The sequence below is a fragment of the Mustela nivalis genome, assembly GCF_964662115.1.
Source record: "Mustela nivalis genome assembly, chromosome: 1".
Lineage (NCBI taxonomy): Eukaryota > Metazoa > Chordata > Mammalia > Carnivora > Mustelidae > Mustela > Mustela nivalis.
Genome location: NC_139020.1, coordinates 105,063,975 through 105,088,908, shown reverse-complemented (window position 1 = coordinate 105,088,908; position 24,934 = coordinate 105,063,975). Strand labels below are relative to the sequence as shown.

Sequence of the window (24,934 nt, the reverse complement as noted above, 5' to 3'; positions counted from 1 at the left end):
GAGATTACAGATGTGGCTCCCACCAGCATCTCAGTCCCCAGGGGGAGTCTGCTGTTTCCTGCCTCTTTGGGCAGATGCTTTATGGTTAATAAATAGGTCTCCTTTACTTAGTCTATGTGCTTTTTAAATTGGTGTTTTTGCACTGGTTTCTGGGTACAGTGAGTCTGTGCCTCAGCCCTTTAAGAGTGGGTTTCCCAGTTTTCCTGGACATAATCCCTACTGATTTTCAGAACCTGGTGTTTTGGGGGTTCATCTCTCTTGATCGCCAGTGGAGGATCTGAGGTTTGGGGTATCTGATGTAGAGCTCAAATCCCTCCCTCCTCAGGGAACAGTTCCATACCTTTGCGATCCGTCACTACTGTGCTTCCCCGTGGCTGAGATTTTCTCCCCCGACAAGTCCGCGTCTTCGCCTCTTTCCCACCTTGATGCTGTCCTTTCAGGCTGCGTTGTGGAGGCTCTGTTCATTCAGCTTTCAGTTCCTGCCAGAGGAACTATGGAGTTGTTGATTTGTTGTATTCATAGGAGGAGATGGGCTCAGGATCTTGTTACACTGCCATCTTGAACCCCACTTTGTTCTGCCATTTTTCTTTTTTGAAAAAGAGACTGCACGTACAAGCCAGGGAGGGGGTGCTGGGCAGAGGGAGGGGAAAAGTGAATCTTAAGCAGAGTCCATGCTCAGCACGGAGCCCGGTGTGGGGCTCTCTCACAACCCGGAGACCACGGCCTTAGCGGAAATAAAGAGTTGGATGTTTGACCGAGCCCCCCTGCCACTTCTCGAGTGTGTTGCCTTCGTTATTCCTCATGTGAGTCTCAGCATTTTTATCTGTGAAAGAGGGCTGAGTGTGAACTAATAAAACTGAACTGTGGCAACAAGGGCTCTAAGTGTCCTTCACGACTGGACAGATGGAGAGCTAGCCAGCAAGCCTGCAGAACTTAAACACAGAGGCATTTATTGTTAGGGCAAATCTTACATTCAAATGGATTTTAACATAAAAGCATCAAAAGGGAGATGCCCCGCCCCCAAGACTTTGCTTTCTGTTCCCCCTAGCCTGGCCCGCCACTGCTCTGTCTTCCCGACAGCAGCAAGAGCTCAGGTTCCTCCGCGTTACTTAGCCGCTGGAGGGGACCAAGCAGGACAGACTCCTGAATGCCATCTGCCTGAGTTCCCTCTATTATCGAAGCTTCAGGGAAACTGGAAAATATCCCCAAGGGCAACACTCATGTTCTTAAAAAGCTGGAGGGAAGTATGGGACATCCCTTTGCTGAACAAGCAAAATAAAATCAACTGGTCTGATGATGTGGTGCTGCTGCATTTCCTGAGAGACCGTGGTCTCCCTGGGGAACAACGGGAAACAATGGGCATGGGAAAAGGCCCAGCACTGACATCCTCCTCGGAACCTCTGCTCGGAATGGGGAAGGTGGAGGGGCCAAGCCAGTTGCGGCGGGGAGGGGAGGATGTCCCTCCCTGGCTGCACCAGGATCGTCTCCGATGTCTGGTGCCAGGCCCCAGAGAGGCCTCAGTCCTCAGTCACAGGCGGGGGAATGAGCTGCAGCTGGAAATTCTCATTCTGGAAAATGCTGTTGAAAGCAGGGCCACTCTGGGAGCCACTGAATGGCCTGTAGCTCTCACTGCTGCGATTCTGGGAGAGTTCTGTGAGGAGAGCCAGCTGCAAAAGAAAGGCCACAGTTTAGCCCCGGTGTGTGGAACAGAGGCGAAGGGTCCTCGATTCCCCCACCTCAGATACCCAAGGGACAGTGCCACCCCGCAGGAAGAGCATAAAGAGGGCTCTGGCTCCCAGGTCTGCATCTCATTAACCCAAAAGGAGACTTGGGGCGAGTTTGCTGCACTTCCAGGGCCCGAGTTATTTGAGCAATGCCGTGACCGGACTGGGTACATCCTGCCGGAACCCCCCCCCCCCCCCCCGCTGTAGCCCCGGGCCTGCTGTCCCCCACAGACGTGCCCCATGCCAGGGTGCTCTGCTCCCTGTACACTTCATTCCACGCTCTCCCTCTCGCTGAGCTCCTCTCAGGACAAATGACCCTGAATCATGACCCCTAGCTTCCATGCTGCCAGCAGCCCGCCCCGCCCCCCTTCAGCTGAGAGGAGGGAGGGAGCCGGCAGACATGGCCTGGCTGCTGGGTCAAGGTCATGCTCTGGACCCCAGGCCCTCAGCGACTTCTGCTGGCATGAGCTAGCTGCACTGTGGGCACTATGCCAGGCCCTCCATGTGTGCAGTCCTGATCTTCCACAAGAACCCTCTGTGTACAGAAGCCCATGTCCTCAGAGGCAACCTGCACTAAGTCACCAGCCCTGAGTGGTAGCGTAGGGCTCAACCTCTACGCAGCTGAGCCACCTGCGGTCCTGCCATCCCTGCTCTGTCACCCATCCCCACACAGCCACCCTGCCAGGTGCTTTGCCCTCTGGCTCATCTAGCCACTGAGGGGCTCTCTCTCCCTCCAGACGGTAACGGCACAAGGGTCACACAGATCCATCTGTCACTTCTGGTGAAAACGCACTACCAGTGACTGGGGGAACTGGAGAGACAGCTGGAGGGACTCTCAGTTCTCGCCCCAGGCCCTGGAACTCCACCTGCCAGGTGTGCAGGGGGCTAGGTCACGCACTCATGTGCTGGGGACTCACACTACACCGGGCCAGGAGACAGATGTCCCCTGATCCACTGAGCCCTGTCTTTGCCACGTCTCGTCCTCTCTAGCCCTCTCAGCTGCCTATCAGCCTATGAAGTCCTTCCTAAGAACAGTTCTGTATAAGACTAGGAACAGAAGAGGCGACAGATGTTACATCAACTCGAAGTTCTCTCACATTCAGACCCTGTGAGGTTTAGGAAGATCAACCGCAAAAATATTTTCCATTTCCTAAGAGAAGATCTGCGTTCTGCTTCTGTAACTTTGTGATCTAGAAATCAAGGAGTCCTGAGTGATGGCAGAACAGTGTGAAGCAGAATGTGGCTGAGGCTGAGAAGGGATGGAGACGCTGCCGTCTCAGTGAAGCCACTGGGCCCTGTACCAGAGACCCTTGGAGAAGTTTCTCTCCAAGAGGGAACACGGTTTTTCCTCAGGAATATGCCAAGCCCACCAGCAGCTATTTGCAGGAGAAGCAGGGAGTCCAGGCTCAGAAGCAGAGCCGCACACGGTCTGCACGAGCTCAAGACAACACTGAGAACAAATCGGGCCTGGCTGGAGTTTAGGGGCAACTTGGGGTGTGGAGGAGGTGGTAGTCTGGACTCCACCTTCCAGTGATGAGATGCAGGAAATAAGGGGGTAACCAGATACTGGGGTTCAGAGCGAGCCCCCAGGCAGCAGGGACAGAAGACCTGCAGTGACCATTTGGAGGGAAAGGAGAGAAAGCCGCAGGAGGTACAGACAAGGTGCCTCCGGGAGCTCCTTGGGGAGTTGGGGGAGTGGAGGGGTGCTGCCAGGCTTCTGCTTTAGGTGACTGGATGGGGAGCGAACTCCAGACAGCCACCAGACAAGGGGGAACAGGCAGAGAGGCTTATCGAGCCCCGGGGGCCATGCAGACAGACGCGGGGGCAAGACTGCTAGTGGCTCTCCCGGGCCTTCTCTTCTTCGGCTTTATACAGGTGCTAACCACTTTAGCCCATGCCATTGGCAACAAGAGCCACTGCCCAGTCCCCGCTGCAGTGAGGTGTGGTCGTGTGTCTAAGTTCTGGACAATGGAAATGACACATGCAACTTCTAGAACTGTATTTCCTCCCGCCCTCCTTTTCCTCCACCTCACTAGCCCTCAAGCAGCTGCGACCAGGAAGCGGGAGCAGCCCCGTTAAACCATGAGAATGGGAGCCCTGTGCTCAAGGCAGGAGAGAGGAGAAAGCTGGAGGCAGGCTCATGGCGGGGGCCCTGGGCTGCCTGTGTTTCCACTTCTGTCTTGGGCACCCATGTCACTCAGCATTTGGGTTCCATTGCCAAAACACATTCAGCCAGCACAGATGTCCGGCGGGGTCTGGGACTTCGGGCAGATGGGATCATCATCAGCATAAACAAAGGCCTCCAGAAGGGAGTACACATGCAGATGCCCTTCTGTGTCCTCAGCAAGTAAGGGATGACAGTGCCCACTTCCTCTGTGTCCTCTGCAATCCGGAGTGCTCCCTGGGGCCAGGGCTCCACACCACCTTAACCAGGGTTCCAAACTAAAGAGGAGGCTGGAGTGCGGACTAGAGGACGCTGCACTTCCCAAACAGTAATTATAAATTGGGAAATAAAAATATAAACCACTGGGCGCCCGGGTGGCTCAGACTGGTAGGCGTCTGACTTCGGCTACAGTCGTGATCCCAGGGATCAAGCCCCACGTCAGACCCCCTGCTCCATGGGGAATCTGCTTCTCCCTCCCCTGGCCTACTGCTCCCTGCTTGTGCTGTAATAAATAAATAAAATCTTTTATTAAAAACAGAATGTAAACCACCACAAAAACATTACCCGGGAACTTCCTCGGTAGAGACGACAAAGCTGATCAAAAGCTTGGATTTGCTGTGGGTCCAGGACAGGTTCTGAGGCTGCCTGGAAATCAGAAATGAGAAGGTAAACACCACACGTGGGCAGCCTCTGCACTTGGCCATGCTGACACAGAACATGGCCTTCCGTCACGCCTTTCTGAGGCAAACCATGCTACCAGCAGTTAGCAAGAGAGACTTTACTGAACATTAATTAGGAAGGGTACATCCTTCCGAAGCCCCTTGGTGTCAGCCCCCAGGTTGACCTGTGTATGGACCGTCCCCACTGTGGTCTAAGTGTCCATATACAAGCTTTGCTCGGGGCTCCTTGACCTCAACCCTTTTGTCTTTACTGTGCAGAGCAGTTCAGTCCAGGCTCACCCTCTCATATCTGTTACTGAAGCTGATGGGCAGAGATGCCCCTTCTTAGTGCTGGTTGGGAGGGTGCATTATAAACACACAATCACGCCCTTTCCCAGTCTCCTGATAAAGCTGGCAGCCACCTAACGGGCTGCAAGGCTAGTCTACTGCTTTTTTGGAAGAGGTGAAGTCTAGCTTATTTCTACAGCTGTGCTGCTTTGTTCCACCTGTCACTGTGGTGGACACGCTGATACTGTGGTTCTAGGCTACTCTGGGCGCATCTGGTCCAATGCTCTCACCTAGAGAAAAGAAATGGGATCTGGCAGAGGTAGCTGCAGGCTTTGGGGTCTGAGGTAAACTGGAGCACCAGTTCTGACACTAACTTGCTATGTGAGCTTTGTGTCTGAAGTCTCTTTTCTGAGCCTCAGCTGCCTCATCTGTGAGAAGAAAATGCTTTCCTTATGGGATCACTGAAAATTAGATGAGGTACAGATTTAAAGTGTCGCTTACATGCCTGGTGCCTCACAAGGGCTCCGTGCATGCTAGCTTATATTACTACAATTCAGAGACACTCTTAAATGTTGCTTTCAGGAGTTTTTATGCTTATGTGTAAGATTAGTAAAAAGAGGCCTTTGTTCTGTATTTATTATGAACCTCTCTAGGCATGAATAAAAGCATCACTAAGTACACACTGAATTTCTCTCTGAAGAAGGTTTTCAATGATGAAGGGTCTGGGTGGGGACAGGGTGCCACGCTCTGAGGAAGGCACGGTCATGTCCTTTTTTTCCCCCTCAGAAGGATTCTAAACTTTGAAATAAGCATTATGCAGAGATTACATAAATTTATTAATTCGTCTTCCAGGAAGGACTTTGTTTCTTTTCCTCAAAGTTTTTACTGTCCTTAGGGGAAACAACGTACTAAGATCTCAGAGAGAACAGAAAGAAGCATGACCCTTGAAATCACTCACGCCAGCCTAGCGGGGAGCTGTTCCACCACTCTACCTTCTGACCAGGCGAAAGGCTCTCCTGGAAGGCCCAAAAGGCAGCTATTAGAGAGGAGGCCCACATCTCATGGCCCCTGGGACCCACAGTGCTGCCCCACTAACTACGGTAACGCAGTCTTGACGCCCACGGTGATGGGACAGCTGAGGACAAGGCGGCTCGGTGGAAATCCCAACAAGGGCAGTGCGATCCAAAACAGCCAGAAAAGAGAAAAGGGGACCCACAGAGGCTCTGCTTTTCATTCCATTCCATGTCTCTGGGTCTGCCGGACACATGGAGAGCATTCTCTGAGATGTTTAAACTTGCCTTGACACTTTTTAAAGATGCTTCTTCTCTGTAATTTGGTAGGAAAAACGATCATATTTTGGAGATAAAGTATGTAGAGTATCACACTTCTGACAGACACTAAGTAAAATACACAGGAAAGATCCAAGCTCAAGATGATTGGAAAGTCTGAGAAATACTACACACCTAGCTCAAACAAAGCAAAAAGAGAAAAAAATATAATTACTGTCGAGAGACTTAACGAAAAAATATGGTTTTACCATCTGACTTCTCAAATCCCTTCAGTATCGCTGGCATACACTGGGGAGAAGCATGGGTTAAGGACAGGGGTGATATTTGTCTTTCTCCAGCCATTCAAAACCTCAGCTGTGGGGCCTGCCACCGCCCCAGTCCACAGGACAAGGGCCCGGCCACCGGATGTCCCCTCTGCTTATTCCCCGGTCACTCTATGATAAGGTCTCACAACGAAGGTCCAAACAGAAGCAAGTCAATAGTTGACTTGGTAAGGTAGTGGAGGATGGGGTTCATGGTGAGGGGAAGGCAGTTTCATTACACAGAAGGTTTACATGCCAGGTTAGCATACGATGATGCAGCAAGAGCCAGGAAAGGTCTCTCCTTATGGAGCTACTTCTATAAAGCAGCCTTGACCTCGAAGGGATATTTTAAGAAAAAAAATTTCATGAAATGTACTACTGGTACTTGTTACATAAATGTGGGTGGTACTGGCCATTTAATGGTGACCCACTGAAAAAATGCCCATCAAACCTTGCTGAGAAAAGCTGTACTGGACACTGACCTGCTAATAATTGTATTTTCTTTTTTTTGTTTTTAGCACTATGGAACTCAGTGCTAAACGGTTAGTTACGTGGAACTAGCAACTATTTAGGGCTTGGTGGCAAACATTTATGTACACAATTATACCCCAGTTTTATAATAAAAATTTCCCCATATATTTCATCCTACTGGATGTGTTTTGGAAGCCAACTCAAATCATTCTGGCAAAGTGAAGGTCAGGTCAAAAGTAGAAAATGCCACTGCTAAAAACAGAATCCTGCTTTCACCCCCCCAGGAAATACTATGGGCAGATGAGTCTATTCTAGGCATAGAATAAATGGCTCTAGCCCCGGGGAGTTCGCTCACTGAGCCAGAAAGTGCAGAACTCATGCTTTCTGGTCCAGGACTTTTCAGATGGGAATGTGCGGGAGAATCCCTGGGAGATCTTGTTAAAATGCAGAGCCCGGTGAGCAGGTCTGAGGTGGGGTCTAAGGTGCTGGGTTTCTAACATGCTCGCAGGCAATGCTGAGAATGCTCAACCTCAGCCTACACTTGGAGCAACCAGGTGCTACCCTGTGTTGTTAGAGTGGCTGGAGCGGGGGACTTCATGTCCTGAGTCCCGCGGTAACAGAAAACTCTCAGGTTGCGGGAATTTCACCTCCTACTGATCCCACTGCACCAAATCAGTCATTCCACTAGCATTTCTCTTTCCCTAAGGCACCACGGATTAGGGATGTTGGTTTTCAACACTTACTAGGTTCACAGGCATCTTAGCAACCCTTGCATAGAATAAGAAAGTTTAATGAAGATGCTCTTGCCACCTGGTTTATTTTGAATCTTAATGGAATTGCAAGCCTTGCACCTGTTTTACTAAGTAAGGGAACTGGACTGTAAACTGAGGAAGAGAAGGCTAAGAGACTTGCCTAACAGGAATAAAAAAAAATCATAACCAATTAAGGGTCACAAACAGGGCCTTTACCTTATAAACCCGAGTCCCCCTCTGCTCAGAGAATAAACAGGTAAGCACAGAGACACATATACACACACACCCATAATTTCAAACAACATGATCTTCCCAGAGAAGTGTGTAGGGGCAGCTTGACAGAATCTTTTTTTTTTTTTTTTTAAGATTTTATTTATTTATTTGAGAGAGAGCATGAGAGAGGAGGTCAGAGGGAGAAGCAGACTCCCCATGGAGCTGGGAGCCCAATGTGGGACTCGATCCCAGGACTCCGGGATCATGACCTGAGCCAAAGACAGACACTTAACCAACTGAGACACCCAGGTGCTGCTCACTTGCCAGAGTCTTATTCCTCCGTTAGGCCCTTAGACTCCTTGGCAATACCACAAGAAGGGGCTTCCTATGATGACGTCCTTTAGAAACTGAAAAATGTCACTGTTGCATGGGTGTGAAGTACCTGAGGATTACAGTCCTATCGTACCATGCAAGCCATCACCATGGGTCACTTAGCTGAGGAGTGGCTGCTGGGGCTGCCCTGGAACCCTCAGGAAGCCACAGGATGGACATGCCCAGTTCTTGGCTGGGCTGCACTGGCTCTTGGGTAAAGTGAAGACAAGTCATTTGAGGCAAAATGGCTGAGCTCTTTATAGACATGCCTCGGACCTAGGAGATGCTCACCTGTCTTAAAATCCTTCCTGGAATGAGACTGTCATTTGAAAAAGGAAGCACACAGGAAATGACTACTAATCACCGAGGCAGGGATTTCTGGACTCTTACTCTATGATTCCATAGGTTCAGAAAGTGGGGTGGTGAGTCTGTGAGGGGAGGCACAGGGCATTCACGAAGTCAGTTTGTCCACAGAAGACTCCCTGCCTCTGCGGGCTCCTGTCCTCTCCCCTCCTCTCCCCACCAGGCCTCAGAAACTAAGGTCCAGCTCTCTGGGTTAACAAACCTCTCTCGAGTCCCTCCCAGTATTTGGGTCTGGGGCACAAACGTGAACAAGAGCAGTTTAATGTCCCAGAATCTGTGGGACATTAAAACCCCACAGAAAGATTCCATGTCCTCCAGTGCCGACAAGCAATGCCCGAGAGGTCACTGAGCCACCAACAATCAGCCACTGCTCCTCTGCCGGGCACACCTCATCTGCCACATGCTCTCCTGTCATCGATAGAAACCAGCAAAATCTCCGATGCTACAACATTTGTGGGCCTGGATCAGACTCTTACACGCGAGACATGGAAGCCTCAGCTCTGCACCTTTCCAGAATGCTCCTGTGTGCGCCCCGGTCCTGTCAACAGATCTGCTTCCACAGGCCCCATGTGCTGCCATCTGTTGCACTCACTGTGGTGTGATTCTCTGGGTATCGGGCTCATCTGTTAGACTGGGGGCTCCCCGCACAGCAGAACTGTGTCTTGGTCACGCTTCTGTTCCCCATGCTCTACAGCCGGCAAACAGGCAAAAAATAGCTGCTGAAGAATCCCATCTCCTGGCTGCTCTGGAACCATCCGTTTTAGGTGTCTGAGCAGGCAGCCACTCGGCTGGCCTAATGTGACGTCACTGGCACTTGTCTTCCTAGTTCCAAGAACTGGGACTTATAAAGTTTCTTTGTGATTTCTGGTATGTTTGTCCTTTATTTCAGTGAAAAATGCCAATTTCATTTTACTCAATTCACTTTTGGGGAGAGGATTTTTTTTAATTGTCAAAAACATAGGTACCGCCCCTTTTAAGAAGATAGGAAAACGTACCAAGCAAGCAGGACTTGGAGTGACAAGCCTCTCTCCATGGCTGCCCGGTACTTCCAGTGCCGACGCCGCCACTTGGTGTGACCGCAGCCTGTGGCAAGGGAGGCTGGGCCCGCTGCCCTGGTGCCTAGGACACCACAGCGGCTATGGTGAAGGGCCCCCACACAGTCTGCCTGAGCCCAAGCCTGGCATCACCAGGCACTAGACGACACTCGGAAGCAAGTGGCCTATTCTTTGAGCTGGTTGGGGTTTTTTGCTTTTTGTCACAGGAGTAAGAGAAAAGCTATGCCATGGGAAGTGGTTCAGATGAGGAAGGGAAGGACTCCGGCACAGGGTCACTGGCCAGAATGCTGTGACTTTCCGGAGGGGGTCCGGGAGGGCCCTGCAGGCGCCACACACAGAGCCAGTTGGGATGGGATATGGGTCATGTGTACCTAGCCCTCACATGGCACCGAGAAGGAAAGAAAGGAAACCTCAGAGCACAGTGCCATCCACAGCAGCAAACGTGGCAACAGAAAGGCCACCGGGAAGAGAGACCGGGGAAGTAAGAAGCTCTAAGAACACAGGGCCTCTGTCTCTCTTGCTTCCCGGCAGCCAGAGCTGCGCTCCGCACAGAGACACGGGAACAACTTCATTGCTCTCAGACGGAGGAAGGGGCGGGAAGGGCAAGCAAGCAGATTTTCTCCCTGTTACAGGTTTCTGGAGCTTCCACAAGCCCTCTACATGCAGGAAGGACACAGGGCGCATGCTCAGACAGCCCTGGGCTCCGTGTGGATTCTGCAACAACTAACTGAACGCCTCTGGCCCACTTACTTAGCTTCTCTCAGTCTCTTTCTCTGCAAACTACAGAATTGTGAGGACTGGAGACCACATACAGGCCTGGCGCCTATTTGATGTTCAGTACATGGCTGCGGTGATTGCCACTGTGTCATCTATTCTCCCAAGAGATGTGCCCTGGAAGAGAGAACAGTGGGCTGGGACTCAGGAACCCTGAGCTCTAATCCTGTCCCAGCTCCGTGTGTCACCTGGGCGGGTCACCGCCCTCCCAGGTCTACGCTCTGATCTAGAGAAAGGCAATGCCACCACCAGCCACTCTCCCACTCAAGAAAGACTTGCAGGAGGTAACAGGCATGGGAAGACATGCAGGTTTCAAGTAAGAAAGCAACATTCACTGAAGGTACTCATGGCTTTTATGGCATAATCACATGCAAACTAGAGCTAGGCACAAGAGGCCCCATCAGGAAGCCCCAGGACAACCCCAACGAGAAAGAAGAATGGGTCTAAGATGCTGTACAAAGAAAGCGATCTGCCAAATCAGTGTCCAGCACATCAAAGTGTGAGTGACCAGATTTGAACGCTATCTCCATGGGGCAAATGCCTCAGCAGGAAGCCCCCTGCCAGTGTCCCCAGCCCCTCTGACCCACTGCCCAGAATGGATCATGAAGCATTTTCCAACTGGAAGAGAAGGGAAAAACATGTTCGATGCTATCTGCCAGAGCCCGTTTTCTTCTTCTCATGTAATGAAGTCTAGTGATAAAAGCTGAAAATTAAGCTGTGGCTGAACATCAGAGGGACAGCTGGGCAGCGACCCCTCCACAGTGCCCCCCGCCTTGCCTTGTAGAGGGGGGCAGGGGCAAGAAGCAGACCTGGTGGCTCAGGAGAGCCCCAGGGGAGGGAGGCAGGGCTGACTTGCTGCACCAGCACATTTCAAAGCTCTAACTCCCACTCCTACAGAGCTGGCAGAAAGCAGAGCTGTTCTTACAGCTGGAAGGAAGAAAACCACCCAGGGCCTTCAGGATCCACAGACTCAACTAGCCCGTCAAGCTTTGAGATCGGAAAGCCACCGGAATCCACTGCCACCCAAGGGACTGGAGCCCCAGGAACAGGGATGATAACAGTAATGCCAGGGAGCCTGGATCTAAAGTCTCCTGCACCATCCATGGACATCGGGCGGCCACGGGATCTCTACAGTAAGCAAGGTCCTGCAATCAACATCCCAACATTTCTTTTCCCCATCGTTTTACCACACAAGCAGGCCAAACCTAGTTTCCCAGAGATGTGGGACACTTTATCTAATTCTGCAACATAGCTACTTGTCTTTCCTTCATTTCGGGAACCTTCTACTGGCATTTTTATAATTTGCCGGTGGGGCCAGAGCTGGAGGTGGAGTGGGATGAGTGGAAGGGGAACTGTATTTTCCCACTCTTCTCCCTTTCTGCCGTTGGCCTCACTTTTCAATCTTTCTTTCTAGCTGGTATGGGCTTCAGTCAGACTTTTGCCACTACCTAAGCTGTTTCAAACTAGAGGTCCTTAACATTTTGCCTAAAATGAAACCCTGGCTTCAGAGATAAGAGGGAACTGACACTTCCTTCCTCCCTGCAAACAGAAAACCCCTTCCTAAAATTCCCCTCTACACACACTTTGCTCCAGAACCCTGACCATTCACTCATGCTCCTTTTCGAATGCCTCCTCTTTCCCCGCAGGTCGCAATTAATACTGAATTAGGTAATGAAAGGACAAAATAAGCAGGGATGTTGCTAAGCTGCCTGAAGAGCGGAGGGAAACACCGGCAGGACAGCTATGAAGAAGCTTTCACTTGGGGCAGTACCGACAGCTTTGGAGTGAGCAGCCCTCGGGCAGAGGGCGCCTGAGGTGGGCGATGGAGAGGACAAGCAGCTGACTGGAAAATACCCACAAAAGCTGAGACTGTTAGTACCACAATTAAAAAGAAACACAGTGACTTCATGGAAGCAGGAAGAACATGCTAGAGTTAAGTGGGCTAAGATATGAAAGGAGTCAGCTCAATTACAGAGCAAGCAACCACTGACCAGCCCCTGTTCGGGGCACTGTGCATCCATTAGCTCATCTGATCATCACAAGAACCCATGAGGGCTGTACTTCCGGCATCTGTATTTCCCAGCTAACACAACTAAGGTCCTGGGGTCCAGTGCTTTGCCCATGGTCACTCTGGGTGGTGGTGGAAGCCAGACCTGAATTTGTGCAGTCTAGTTCCAGAGGTTTCTTTCACTTGCCTTGCTCCTGGCATCAGTGTGAATAAGCCTGACAGCCTTCTGTGTCACTTAAGGGACACAGAAGGCTATGTCAGGAGCAGAGTAGGACTAGCTGGGCGGTCAAGGTGCCTTAGCCATGCTCCTGAAACACGGGTGGCCTCTGATCTCTTTCCGATATCCTTCATGATTCTGCTTTCTAGCTAAAGAAATTCACCCCATCAGGCCCGTGAAGTCTTAATAAAAGGCTCTGGAGAGAGAACAGTTGATAAAATGAGCTACAGTGATTAGCGTCATGCTTAAAAATACATTTTGGAGGACTGAGATGAAGAAGCCCAGTGAGAGCTGACAATGTTAAGGACTGAAATTAAGTTCTTAGAACAAATATGGAACCACAAAAGACCCCCAACAGCCAAAGACATCTTAAAAAAGGAGAAGAAAACTGGTGGTATCAATCCCAGATTTCAAGATAAGACTACAAAGCTACAGTCATCAAACAGTATGGTATTGGCACAAAAACAAATGCACGGATCAGTGAACAGAACAGAGCCCAGAAAAAGACCCATGATTATATGGTCTGCTAATCTTTGACAAAAGAGGCAAGAATATGCAACAGGAAGAAAGTCTCTTCAACAAACTGTTAGGAAAACTGGAGAGCAACATGCAAAAGAATGAAACTAGACCACTGTCTCACACCACACACAGAAATAAACTCAAAATGAATTAAAGACCTAAATGTGAGACTTGAAACCATAAAAATCCTAGAAGAGAGCACAGGCAGAATTTCTCTGACACTGGCTGTAACAGCATTTTTCTAGATATGTCTCCTCAGGGAAGGGAAATAAAAGCAAAAATAAACTATTGGGACTACATCAAAGTAAAAAGCTTCTGCTCAGCAAGAGAAACAATCAGCAAAACTAAAAGATGGCTTATGGAATGGGAGAAGATTTTTGCAAATGCCATATCTGATAAATGGTTAGTATCCAAAATTTATGAAGAATTTATACAACTCAACACCAAAAACCCAAATAATTCAATTAAAAAATAAGAAGGCCTGGATAGATAGTTCTACAAAGAAGATATACACATGGCCAACAGATGTGAGAAGATGTTCAACATCACTCATTATCAGGGAAATGCAAATCAACACCCCAACGAGGTGTCATTTCACACCTGTCAGAAGACTAAAATAAAAACCTCAAGAAACGACAAGTGTTGGTGAGGAATCCTAATGTACTGTGGGTGGGAATGCAAACTGGGACAGCCACTGTGGAACCATGCAGGTTCCTCAAAAAATTAAAAACAGAACCACCATATGATTTAGTAATTCCACGACTGGGTATTTACACAAAGAATACAAAAATGCTAATTCAGGGGCGCCTGGGTGGCTCAGTGGGTTAAAGCCTCTGCTTTCAGCTCAGGTCATGATCCCGGAGTGTCGGGATCGAGCCCCACATCAGGCTCTCTGCTTGGGGAGCCTGCTTTCCCCTCTCTACCTGCCTCTCTGCCTACTTTTGATCTCTGTCTGTCAAATAAATAAATAAATAAATAAATAAATAAATAAAATCTAAAAAAAAAAAAAATAGTAGCAAAAACCTAATGCAAAAAGATATATGCACCTCTATATTTACCACACTGTTACTTACAATAGCCAAACTATGGAAGCAACCCAAATGTCTATTAATAGATGAATAGATAAAGAAGATATGGGATGAGTGTGTGTGTGTGCATGTGCTCACACATCTGGACCAGTATACACACACAATAGAATATCATTTAGCCATGAAAAACAATGAAATCTTGCCATTTGCAACATGGTGGATCTAGAGGGTATAATGGTAAGTGAAATAAGACAGAGAAGAACAAATACCATTATGATTTCATATGTGAAATTTAAGAAACAAAACAAATGAACAAAGAAGAAAAGAGACAAACAAAAAGCCAAACTCTTAAATACAGAGAACTGATGGTTCCCAGAGGGGAGGGGTTGGTGAAAAAGTTAGAGTGGATTAAAGAGTACAATTATCATGATGAGCACTGAGTAATGTACAGAACTATTGAATCGTTATACTGCACGCCTGGAACTAACACAACACTGTATGCTAACTATACTGGGGGGGAAAAGAAAAACTAAAGCTAACGTCTTCACAACAATGTGAAGGCCGTTTCTTGCATACACTAGTTGCTCATGAATATTTTCTGCCATCACGGAAGAGATTCTGAACTTGGTTCTGAATTATTATTATTAATATTCTGAATTAGTGACATTAATTAGTTGTGTTGATATCCTTGATGTTAGTTAGTTAGTCATCACCAATGTAGGATAGCGGGCTATAGGATCAGACCTGTCTAATAGGTCAGTTTTCTCACGTGTCAGAGACAACAAAGGCTAATGCAAACATTGGGCTAATGTGTGCATTAAACATGAAAGTAACTAGAATAAGCCAGAGACCACTCCAGTTCCCTCATAGGAGCCTCATGAAGTAGGCTATTCAGATATTTTCTCTGTTGTCTACACAAACGTAAGGTACTATGGGTGTACAAGGTATTCTTCCCATGGGGCACCTGTGTTACTCAGTGTGCTGGGACTGCAGGTACCGAGTACCCCACGAGCATCCTCAGTGGGCCCACCATAGTGTTAGGGCCCCATCACGCTGTGCCATTAAGGTCATCTTTCGCTTGTCTACTCATTTTGCTCCCTCACAAAAATGACTGTCACCAGATGGGTCTGAAGACTGACACGTGTATATTCTACCTGTCCACGCTTGGCTACTCCTTGCCTAACCTGCTTTGAAAGGCAACAACCTGGGGAAGACTTGTAGTGGCAAAAACTAATAATCTCATGATGCCAAAAAAAAAAAAAAGGACTTTTAAAAACTTTTAGGCAACTGTAGAATGTAGTTTAAATTTTAAAAAATATTGTTCCTTGGTCAAATGTGTTAAAAGTTTCCTGTTATCTTGACAGGGATTATTAGTATTACCATAAAACATTGGTCATCAACTGCCTCACGGGTATGGGAAACTCAAATTCTCAAGCACATCAAAAAATTACCAATGGATGTTGTTGCCTCCAGTGTTCGGCAGCATTAGAAACAGAAATAAAAATGGTAGTCCTGGGAAATAAAATGGATGACAGCTGGGGCTGGGACCCCCACCTTCTTTCTCCCTGAGGGAACTGTCCTGTGAAAACTTAGGTTCCCGCACTGTGGTTTATTACAGTCTTTCCTTTTAGTCAGGAAAGAAAGATCTAAAAAAAAAAAAATCTGTTAAGATTTATTTTTATGGGAAGTGGAGTTATAAAGAAAGCTTCTTAGTGGGGTAGCATTTTTCTATCGCTAGTCAGAAATCCTCCTTTGTCTTATCATTCCTTCCTATTATCTTGACAGGGATTATTTAAAAAATAATAAAATGACCTTATTAAAAAAAATAAAAACAGGGAAAGCATTCACTTCATATATGTAATTAAGGCTTGCTACCCTTTGATTACCTGATTGTTGCCTACTTAAGAACAAAGTCAAACAATTATCTTGATAGATGCCACTGTGGGCTAGCAATTAAGACAAAGAGTTCTTCTGAGGGCAGAAGAAAATGGAACTCACAGAACTAAATGAGGAGAGGTTAGCAAATGGACTTATAGCACTGCAAGTTTCCTGTATTTTATAATAGGTAGTAAAATATTAACTCTAATTAGATTGTGATAAGGTAAAGATGCATTCTGTAATCCCTATAGCTACCATTAAAAAAAAAAAAAAGAACAAAGAGATATAGCTAAAAAAGCAATAAAAGAATCAAAATCAATAGTAAAAAATAGTCAAATAGGGGCACCTGGATGGCTCAGTGGGTTAAAGCTTCTGCCTTTGGCTCAGGTCATGATCTCAGGGTCCTGGGATCGATCCCAGGACCTACAAGGTATTACGGACTTTGGGCTCTCTGCCCACCTCTCTGCCTACTTGTGATTTCTCTCTGTCAAATACATAAATAAAACTCTTTAAAAATTAAAAATGAGGGGAACCTGGGTGGCTCAGTGGGTTAAAGCCTCTGCTTTGGGCTCAGGTCATGATCCCAGGGTCCTGGGATCAAGCCCTGCATCGGGCTCACTGCTCAGCAGGGAGTCTGCTTTCCTTCCTCTCTCTCTGCCTGCCTCTCTGCCTACTTGTGATCTCTGTCTGTCAAATAAATAAAAAAAAAAAAAAAAAAAAAGAAAAATGAAAAAAAAAGTCAAGTAACTCCAAAGAAGAGAGGGAAGAAGTAACAGAGGAGAATACAGGTAAGGAAGGTTGTTGGGTCCCACAGGGCCTGCCCAGGACTATGAGGCCTGGGAGTGAATGGCACAGGTGTTCCCTCACACAGCACACAGGCCTCTGGACGTTCTTGTCAGCAGGTTTCATGGCAACCACTGTAGTCCTCACCAAGTATTTCTGACATGACTGTGTAAATGGTAAGGAATCAATATCCTGGGTACACACAAAACTTTCTTCCTGGGAACCAAGGTGAATGTGAAGGACAAAAATGGAGGCAATGCAAATGTGGGTTTCACAGGGATGTGACAGTAATGATACACATATATTCCAGTTTCAGTCAACCACCCTGGTTTAGGTAGTGGAGATTTCAAGAGGTTTCATTCAAGACTCTTCTTCCCCAAATGCTTTAAGCTATTATTGAATTCTAATCAGATTTATTTTCATTTTTTGAATGAAAATACCACCAGAATGGGGGCTCTGTGAAGGCAGAGACTGGTCTGGTTCTCTACAGGATCGCCTGCACTTAGACCCATGCCTGCCACATAGTGAGTGCCCAGTACGTGTTTTGTGAATGTATTAAAGCAGAATTTGAACTGGAGGCTAAAAACAAAGCATCACAAAAGCAGACATATGGACATGGGTTTAGGAAATGAGAAATTTCCACTGATTAATGAAGGAAGGAAAGAAGATGAAGATGAAGAGCAGGCCGGTGATACATCCAAAGCCTACACTGTTGACCTAAACCAATTTGGACTTCATTTTGCTTGTGACAGGGTTCCACTCAAGTTTTCCAAGCATTAGATGAGGGGGGAGCATGGACTGGAGCCCCGGAAGACAGAGACCATGTAGCTGGTGAGGACTTTCGGGGCAGCAGAGATACACACTGACTGGGGAGTGACAACACACTGCTGAGGTAAACAGGAAGTACAGAGGGCTTCTCGGAAGCGAAGTGAAACGCAGAGAGAGGACATGGGAAATACAGAAGTTCTTTCCAGTGCCTACAGGGACTTTTCTGTATAACTTCACTATTCTCTTATATTGCTATGAAGTTGCCAGAGACAGATATGTAATTACCTTTAGTACCATAAAAAGGCAGTCTTGGGGTGCCTGGGTGGCTCAGGGGGTTAAGACTCTGCCTTTGGCTCGGGTCATGATCTCAGGGTCCTGGGATTGAGCTGTGCATTGGGCTCTCTGCTCCGAAGGGAGCCTGCTTCCTCCTCTCTCTCTGCCTGCCTCTCTGCCTACTTTTGATCTCTGTCTGTCAAATAAACAAATAAAATCTTTAGAAAAAAAAAAGCAGTCTTAACTAATTTAGTCAATATATGGAAAAGTTAAGTGATTTCACCATGTAGAGAGGAGTCTCTCCTTTTAAGGATATGCTGCATCTGAAATTCTGTTTACTATCAGTAGAAACTGCACACAAGACGGGGCGCTATAACTTACTTATGGCACAAGGGAAGAACCAACGTAAATCATGACTACAATGTCCCTACAATATGCAAAACAACAAAACACAGGAGACCCGCGGCAGTGGCTTCTGTAAGAGAGAACAGAAGGCGCTCAGCACCAGCTCACATTACATCTTTCCTTTTCCTTCCACTTTACTCAAAGACTTCTGCTGTTTCTTGAACAGACTCGACCCCATGTTCTGATACTATACACAAGGAGTGAGCTTTCAGGGATGGCACGTGAACTGATCAGGAAAGGAGTCCAGACAGAAAACTCTTCTCCGCAGTGACAGCACAACAGCCGCTCGAAAACAACATACATCAGAGCAGCTCAAACCTCGCAAAGCTCTGCTCTTCAGTTCCGTGACCTTTTCAAATAGAGGATCTCTCAGCGCAGTGCAATTAAGAATGGCCTACTGAGTTGTTTTAATGCAAAATAATAGGCTGTTAGCTGCTCTGTCATGCATACTGAAAAGCAAAAACACCCCTGCCACGTATTGCAGGAAATGCCCGAGAGCTTCCTCAGGATACTGTGTTGGAAGGGAAAGGCCCACATCTACCTTGAGCAATACTCAAAACTTCAGCTGTGTCCCCAGCTCCAAGGAGATGGTGGACACTGGGACATTACTTGTTTTGGTAAGGGAGTGCTCCCCCACATGCTGAGAGGGCACCAGCTTGGAAGAGACAGCAGCCACTGGCTGGGACGTGGTCTCACATACAGCTCCACTGTTAGGATCGGACTCCACTCTGAAAACCATGTCAACTGTTTAGGAAGGAGTGTCCTATTAGAGGCAGAAAAATCACACCCATTAACACTCAATTAACAGAGCCTGGTGACTAATAAGCAATACTATCTTGGTCTCCGTGGGGCTCCCTCCCTGGCTCCGCTTTATACAAATATTTTATCAGTTAGCTGGATAAAGATAAAAGAGGCCAAAGCATGGAATGAAAAAACTCGATGCCCAAAGGGCTAATCTGAAACACTACAAGAAGAGTCTTGCATCTGGCTCTGGAACAACAGCAGTTACAGGAGGGGCCAATGGCATGCGTGAACAGAACCAGGAGTTTGTGATCACCATGTTCATTGAGTCACCCGTGCAGAATGGGTGCTGATAATCTAATGTGCTTTTGGTTTCCTTTGGAGAACCGAGAATAAGGACAGGGATGATCTCACTGTGCTCTCAGGTGACCTGCCCTGAAGCGGCATGGTGGGAGCAGAAGAGATAGGGTATGGCAGGGCAGCGGTGAGCGAGGAGCTAACTGTCCACGTTCTGCCCACACAGGAGAAGACGAAGGGCTGGGGACTCAGGACCTCACCTCCAGAGAGTACTGGGAAGGCTGCTATAAAAAACGAATGAGCGATCTTTCTGACGGCTTCCAGAGGAAGGGACAGGAGCAATAGGTAGAGAGTTGTCAACCAGAATAAGGAATAACTCTCAAACATGGGAAGTCTTGCCTCAGGAGGTGATTTTCACTCAGAGGCAGGATACTGCTTGTTAGAAACAGATGAGGAGAGAGATAACTCCTCTAGCATGACAGCAAGAGATGCTCTGATGACCTTTTCACTACTGAGGCTAGATAGATGGATGGATAGATACACACACACACACACACACACACACTCCAAAATCAACCTTTTACAGACCTTAGAAACTGTCCTAAGGCCAAATAGCAAATGAAGAAATAAATATTTTTTAAAAACCAATGTAAAATCATTGTGGTTTCTGAACCAAGACTGCTCCCCGCTCCCACCTGAGCATAGTGAGGAAGAAACACCACCCCAGGCTGCTGTCACCAAGAATACCAAGCTCCTTCTCTCTCAAGCTCCTAGTTGGAGGGCTCTCTTTTCAGTAGAAGCAGGACTTCAGAATTTCTCTTCTTGCCTCCAGCTACCTGCTGCTGAGGCTAAGTCCTAGGCAAGCGCAGTCAAGAAGTGGTGAGGGCTCCCTTCTTCCACCCAGACTCCACTCATGGAATCCAGGCTCCTTCCTGGGGACTGTCTACTAAAAAACAAAAAAAACCTGGCTCTCTGATCACCCCTGCTCCAGTCTGTGAGGCAGTGGTTCCATCACAGGAAAGGCCAAGAGGACCTCATGCTGTTCCCTCTTCCAGCATGCATTCAAGTCCTAAATGGGGGTGTCATTCAGAGAGAAGCTACCTATCCCCAGGAACAGAGTCCTGGTTCAGAGATTACTCTGGGGGAGGAGCAGGCAGTAAAACAGAGAGGTGTTAATCTCTTCTCAAAGCAACTGACTTCATTTGCAACTGAGCTGTGGAGAAGTTTGAGCCTAAGAATAGTCTTAAGAACAGTGAAGGTTGTGGTGAGAGGCAATGAGGAGGAGATTCATGGATTTAATGTAGATATAACCTACAAAAGGCCAGCTACTCTGTAAAAGAGAACTGAGAGAAATGATAGCTTGGGGGGGCACCCCTAATAAGGAGGTAAAAACAAATACTGAAAACAGACCTCAGAAACTATTCCTTCAAAGGAGTCACAATTTCACTGAATCAGTGTGTAGGGCAATTTATGCATCCAGGGCATTGCTGAAAGTAACAGAACAACCAGTAGAGTTTAACAGCTAGTTTGGCCAAGGAAAAAGAATGAGAGCCCTACCAATACCACTGCTATCCCAGCTGTCTGTGGGCACACTCAAGGCTGTATCTCCGAAGGAGCAATATCAGAGGCTTAACAATTGGGGATGGGGAGGGGGAAAGACTTCATGAAAATAAGCCAGCCAGTCATTGAAAGTAATAGTAATAGCTTGGGCTACAGGAGCCTGGAGTAGAGTGCAGCAAGTAAGAGTAACTCCAGGAGTCGGGGAGCAATGCACAGAGTTGCTACATTACCTAAAATATCCAGTTTCTATCCAAAAATTACAAGGCATATAAAGAAATAGAAAAGTGTGATCACATACTGGGGGGAAAAAAGCAGGTAATACAACTTGCTTGAGAGTGTAACCAGATGTTAGACTTAACAGAAAGACTTTAAAATCGGCCATGATAAATATATTTACAGAACCAACCAACCAACCAAACAAACAAACAAAAAAAGACCACCCCCAAACAAACATCAATAAAAAAAACCAAACCAAACCAAAACAAAAAAACCACATACCCCTACAGGGAATGGATGAAATGTAGGAAAGCACGATTTTAAAAGTAAATGAAGGTATGATGGCAATATTGCACCCTTAATAAAGAATATCAATAAAGAGGGGCACCTGGGTGGCTCACTAGGTTGGGCATCTGCCTTCAGCTCTAGTCATGATCCCAGGGTCATGGGGTTGAGCCCCATGTCTGCTGGCACCCTGCTCAGCAAGGAGCAAGCTTCTCCCTCTCCCTCTGTGCCTCCCCCTGCTTGTGTATGTGGGCATGCTCTCTCTCTTCAAATAAGTAAATAAAACCTTAAAAAGAAAAGAGTATCAGAAAGGGAAATAAATTACAAAAAAGATCACATGGAAATTCTAGAGTTGAAAGTATAATAACTAAAATAAATTCAGGAGAGAGGCTCAATAGTAAATCTGAACTGGCAGAAGAAATAATGAACTTGAAGATAAATCAATAGAGTATGCAAGCTGAAGATCAGGCGGGGAAAAGAGTGAAGAAAACTGAACAGAGAAAGGCAGGACACCATTAGTACCACAACAAATACATAATGGGAGTAAGAAAATGAGGAGAGAAAGAGGAGGGAAAATGGAGAAGACAAAATATTTGAAGAAATTATGGCTGAAGAGTCACTAACTTACTGAAAAGCAGTAACCTAGGGGCACCTGGGTGGCTCAGCTGGTTAAGTGTCTACCTTCAGCTCAGGTCATGATACTGAGACCCAGGATGGAGCCCCACATCAGGCTCCCTGCTCAGTGAGGAGTCTGCCTCTCCCTCTGCTCCTCCTTTGCCCTCCCCAACCCTGCTCATGTTCTCTCTCTCGTGCGCGCAAATGGATAAATACAAATCTTTAATAAAAAAAGGAAAAGAAAAGAAAAGCAGTAACCTACCCATCCAGAAAGCTCAACAAACTCCAAGCAGGATTAAGGCCAAGACCCACAAATATCTCACAATAAAAATGCTGTAAGTCAAAGACTTGGAGAAAATCTTGAAAAGCAACAAGAGAAAAATGATGAGTCACTTATAAAAAAACCCCAATAAGATTAGTAACTGAATTGTAGGCAGAAGTAAGAGAGGCCAGAAGACAACAGGACAGCATATTCTAAGTGCTCCAAGAAAGTTATGTCAACCATAACTTTATACCCAATAAAGCTATCTTTCAAAAATGAAGACGAAAGAAACACTTTCCCAAGATAACAAAAAAAAAAAGAGAGAAGTTGTTGCTAACAGACCTACCTTATAAAAAAATACTAATGTAAGTTGATTAGATACTATTCACAGTCATTAGTGAAAAGTAATTCAAATCCACCTAAGAAAAATCAAAAGAGAACTGGTAAAAAGAACTAGAAGGCAACTGTATAATAATATGTATATAATATAATGTTGGCCTATAACATGCAAAAATGAAATATATGTATAATATATTTGCAAAAAGGAGATGGGTAGGGACAAAGCTTTACTGGGCTAAGAAAGTGGCTACAGACAGTAAAGCAATAATTATCACAATGTATTGTTGGATTTGTAACATTAATAGATATACCATGCACAAGAGTATCACAAAATGTGGGAAAAAGTAGTAGAGCTAAATGGGAGTAACACTTCTATATATAACTTGAATTAAGCTAGTTTAAATCAGAAGCTGAATCAGAAAAGTTAAGATGTATAGGGTAAACTCTAGAGCACCACTAAAACAAAAAACAAAACCAGAGAAAACCCCTCAAAATCATTTAAAGACCTCACCGAAGAAGATACACAAATGGTAAATAAGCATACAAAAAATACTCAACATCGAATATCATTCAAAACCCCACTACTAGAATGGCTAATATCCAAAAAACAGACAACATCAAATGCTGACAAGGATGTAGGACAACAGGAACTCACGTTCACTGTGTGGGAATGCAAAAATAGTACAGCCACTTTGGAAGATAGTTTGGTAGCTTCTCAGACCACTGAATGTTCTTACCACACAATCCAGCAGCTATTCCTTGGTATTTACCCAAATGAGCTGAAAACTTATATCCACACAAAACCCTCCAAATGCTTTATTGACAACAGCTAAAACCTGAAGCAACCAAGATGTCCAAGATGTCCTTTAGTGGATGAATGGATGGACAACAAACTGGTATATCCAGATAATGGCATATTATTCAAAGCAAAAGGAAATGGAGATAGCAAGTCATAAGAAGACATGGAGGAACCTTAAGTGGGTATCACTGAGTAAGAGAAGCCAATCTGCAAAAGCTACATACTGTTCGACTACATGATATTCTGTAAAAGGCAAAACTATGGAGACAATCAAAAGATGAGCATTTGCCAGATGTTTGCAGGGTGGGAGGGAAGGCTGAATAAGTGATGCATGGGATTTTGGGGACAGTGTAACTGTTCTGCATAATCTGTAATGGAGGCTACATTTCATTATACATTTGTCAGAACCCAAAGAATGTACAACACAACATGTGACCGCTGTTGTAAACTATGGACTTACATTAATAATAACATATCTATGTTAGCTCACCAGCTGTAATATATGTGTTGCCGAAGCGAGCACAGCTCATCAGCTGTAATAAATGTACCACAGGAATGCAGATATTAGTAACAGGGGGATGTGAAGGGGGAGATGTATGAGAACTGCACTTTCTGATTGCGTTTTCTATAAACCTAAAGCTGCTCTAAAAAGACATTATATTAATGGGATGCCTGGCTGGCTCAGTTGGTTCAGCGTCTGACTTGAATTCAGCTCAGGTCATGATCTCAGGGCCATGAGATTGAGCCCTGTGTCAGGCTTTGTGCTGAGCATGGAGCCTGCTTAAGATTCTCCCTCTCCCTCTGCTCCTTGCTTGTGCTCTCGCTCTCTCTCAAAAAAAAAAAAAAAAAAAAAAAAAAAGTCCAGTAATTTAAAATATCATTAAAGAAATCCAAATGCTACATTTGAAAATACTCACTTAATACAAAAGAAATGGGTGAGGAGTAGATTTGTACCTAAGGTAAGAACTCTGAGATCCTTTGAGACCCTCAGCCAATCTCACTTTTTAGACCAGAAGATAGGCCCAATCATCAGCAAGAGGGAATACCAGAAGCCAGGGGTTACCACTGTCCTCCCCTGTAGCTCTTTCCAGCTAACAGTCTCTTCCTCCACATGAGGACTACTAAGCAGGTTTCAGAAAGGCCCTGGCCATGGACTTCAGATCATAATCATGGAGAAGAGTAAAGAAAGAACATGGCAGCACAGTCAGACCCATGGCTACTTCATGCTTCACCTGCGCCCTGAGTTCCTGAAGAACAGTTCAAGTTAAGGAAATCCCCACACCCCATTGTGGGAAACAGCTTACTGCAAAGACCACACTTCCCCGTAAGTCTGAGACAAAATCCACCATGCCACCAAGTTCTTCTATAACAAAGCCAGACACAAATCCACCAAATTTCCACTCTTGGCCTCTTAAAAGATGAGCAGAACTGTTTGTCCTGATTCGATGGAACAAAATGCTTGTTAACTGATGAGCAAACTTCAGTTAAGCTTCTTTCCCGCCCCCACGTCCTTGA

General features: G+C 46.4%; 1 protein-coding gene across 3 annotated transcripts in view; it reads right to left on the bottom strand.

Moving 5' to 3' along the window:
* Positions 1-929: 929 nt before the first annotated feature.
* The window catches only part of VPS8 (VPS8 subunit of CORVET complex), a 246,408-nt gene continuing 222,403 nt past the window's right edge, over positions 930-24,934 (bottom strand). For all 3 annotated transcript variants that reach the window (XM_082693431.1, XM_082693433.1, XM_082693432.1), the window contains 2 exons: positions 4,453-4,533; positions 930-1,667 (listed from right to left, as the gene is read on the bottom strand). In XM_082693431.1, the coding sequence (XP_082549557.1) occupies positions 1,518-1,667; positions 4,453-4,533 (231 nt within the window). In that variant the 3' untranslated portion in view covers positions 930-1,517. The remainder of the gene's footprint in view (positions 1,668-4,452; positions 4,534-24,934) is intronic.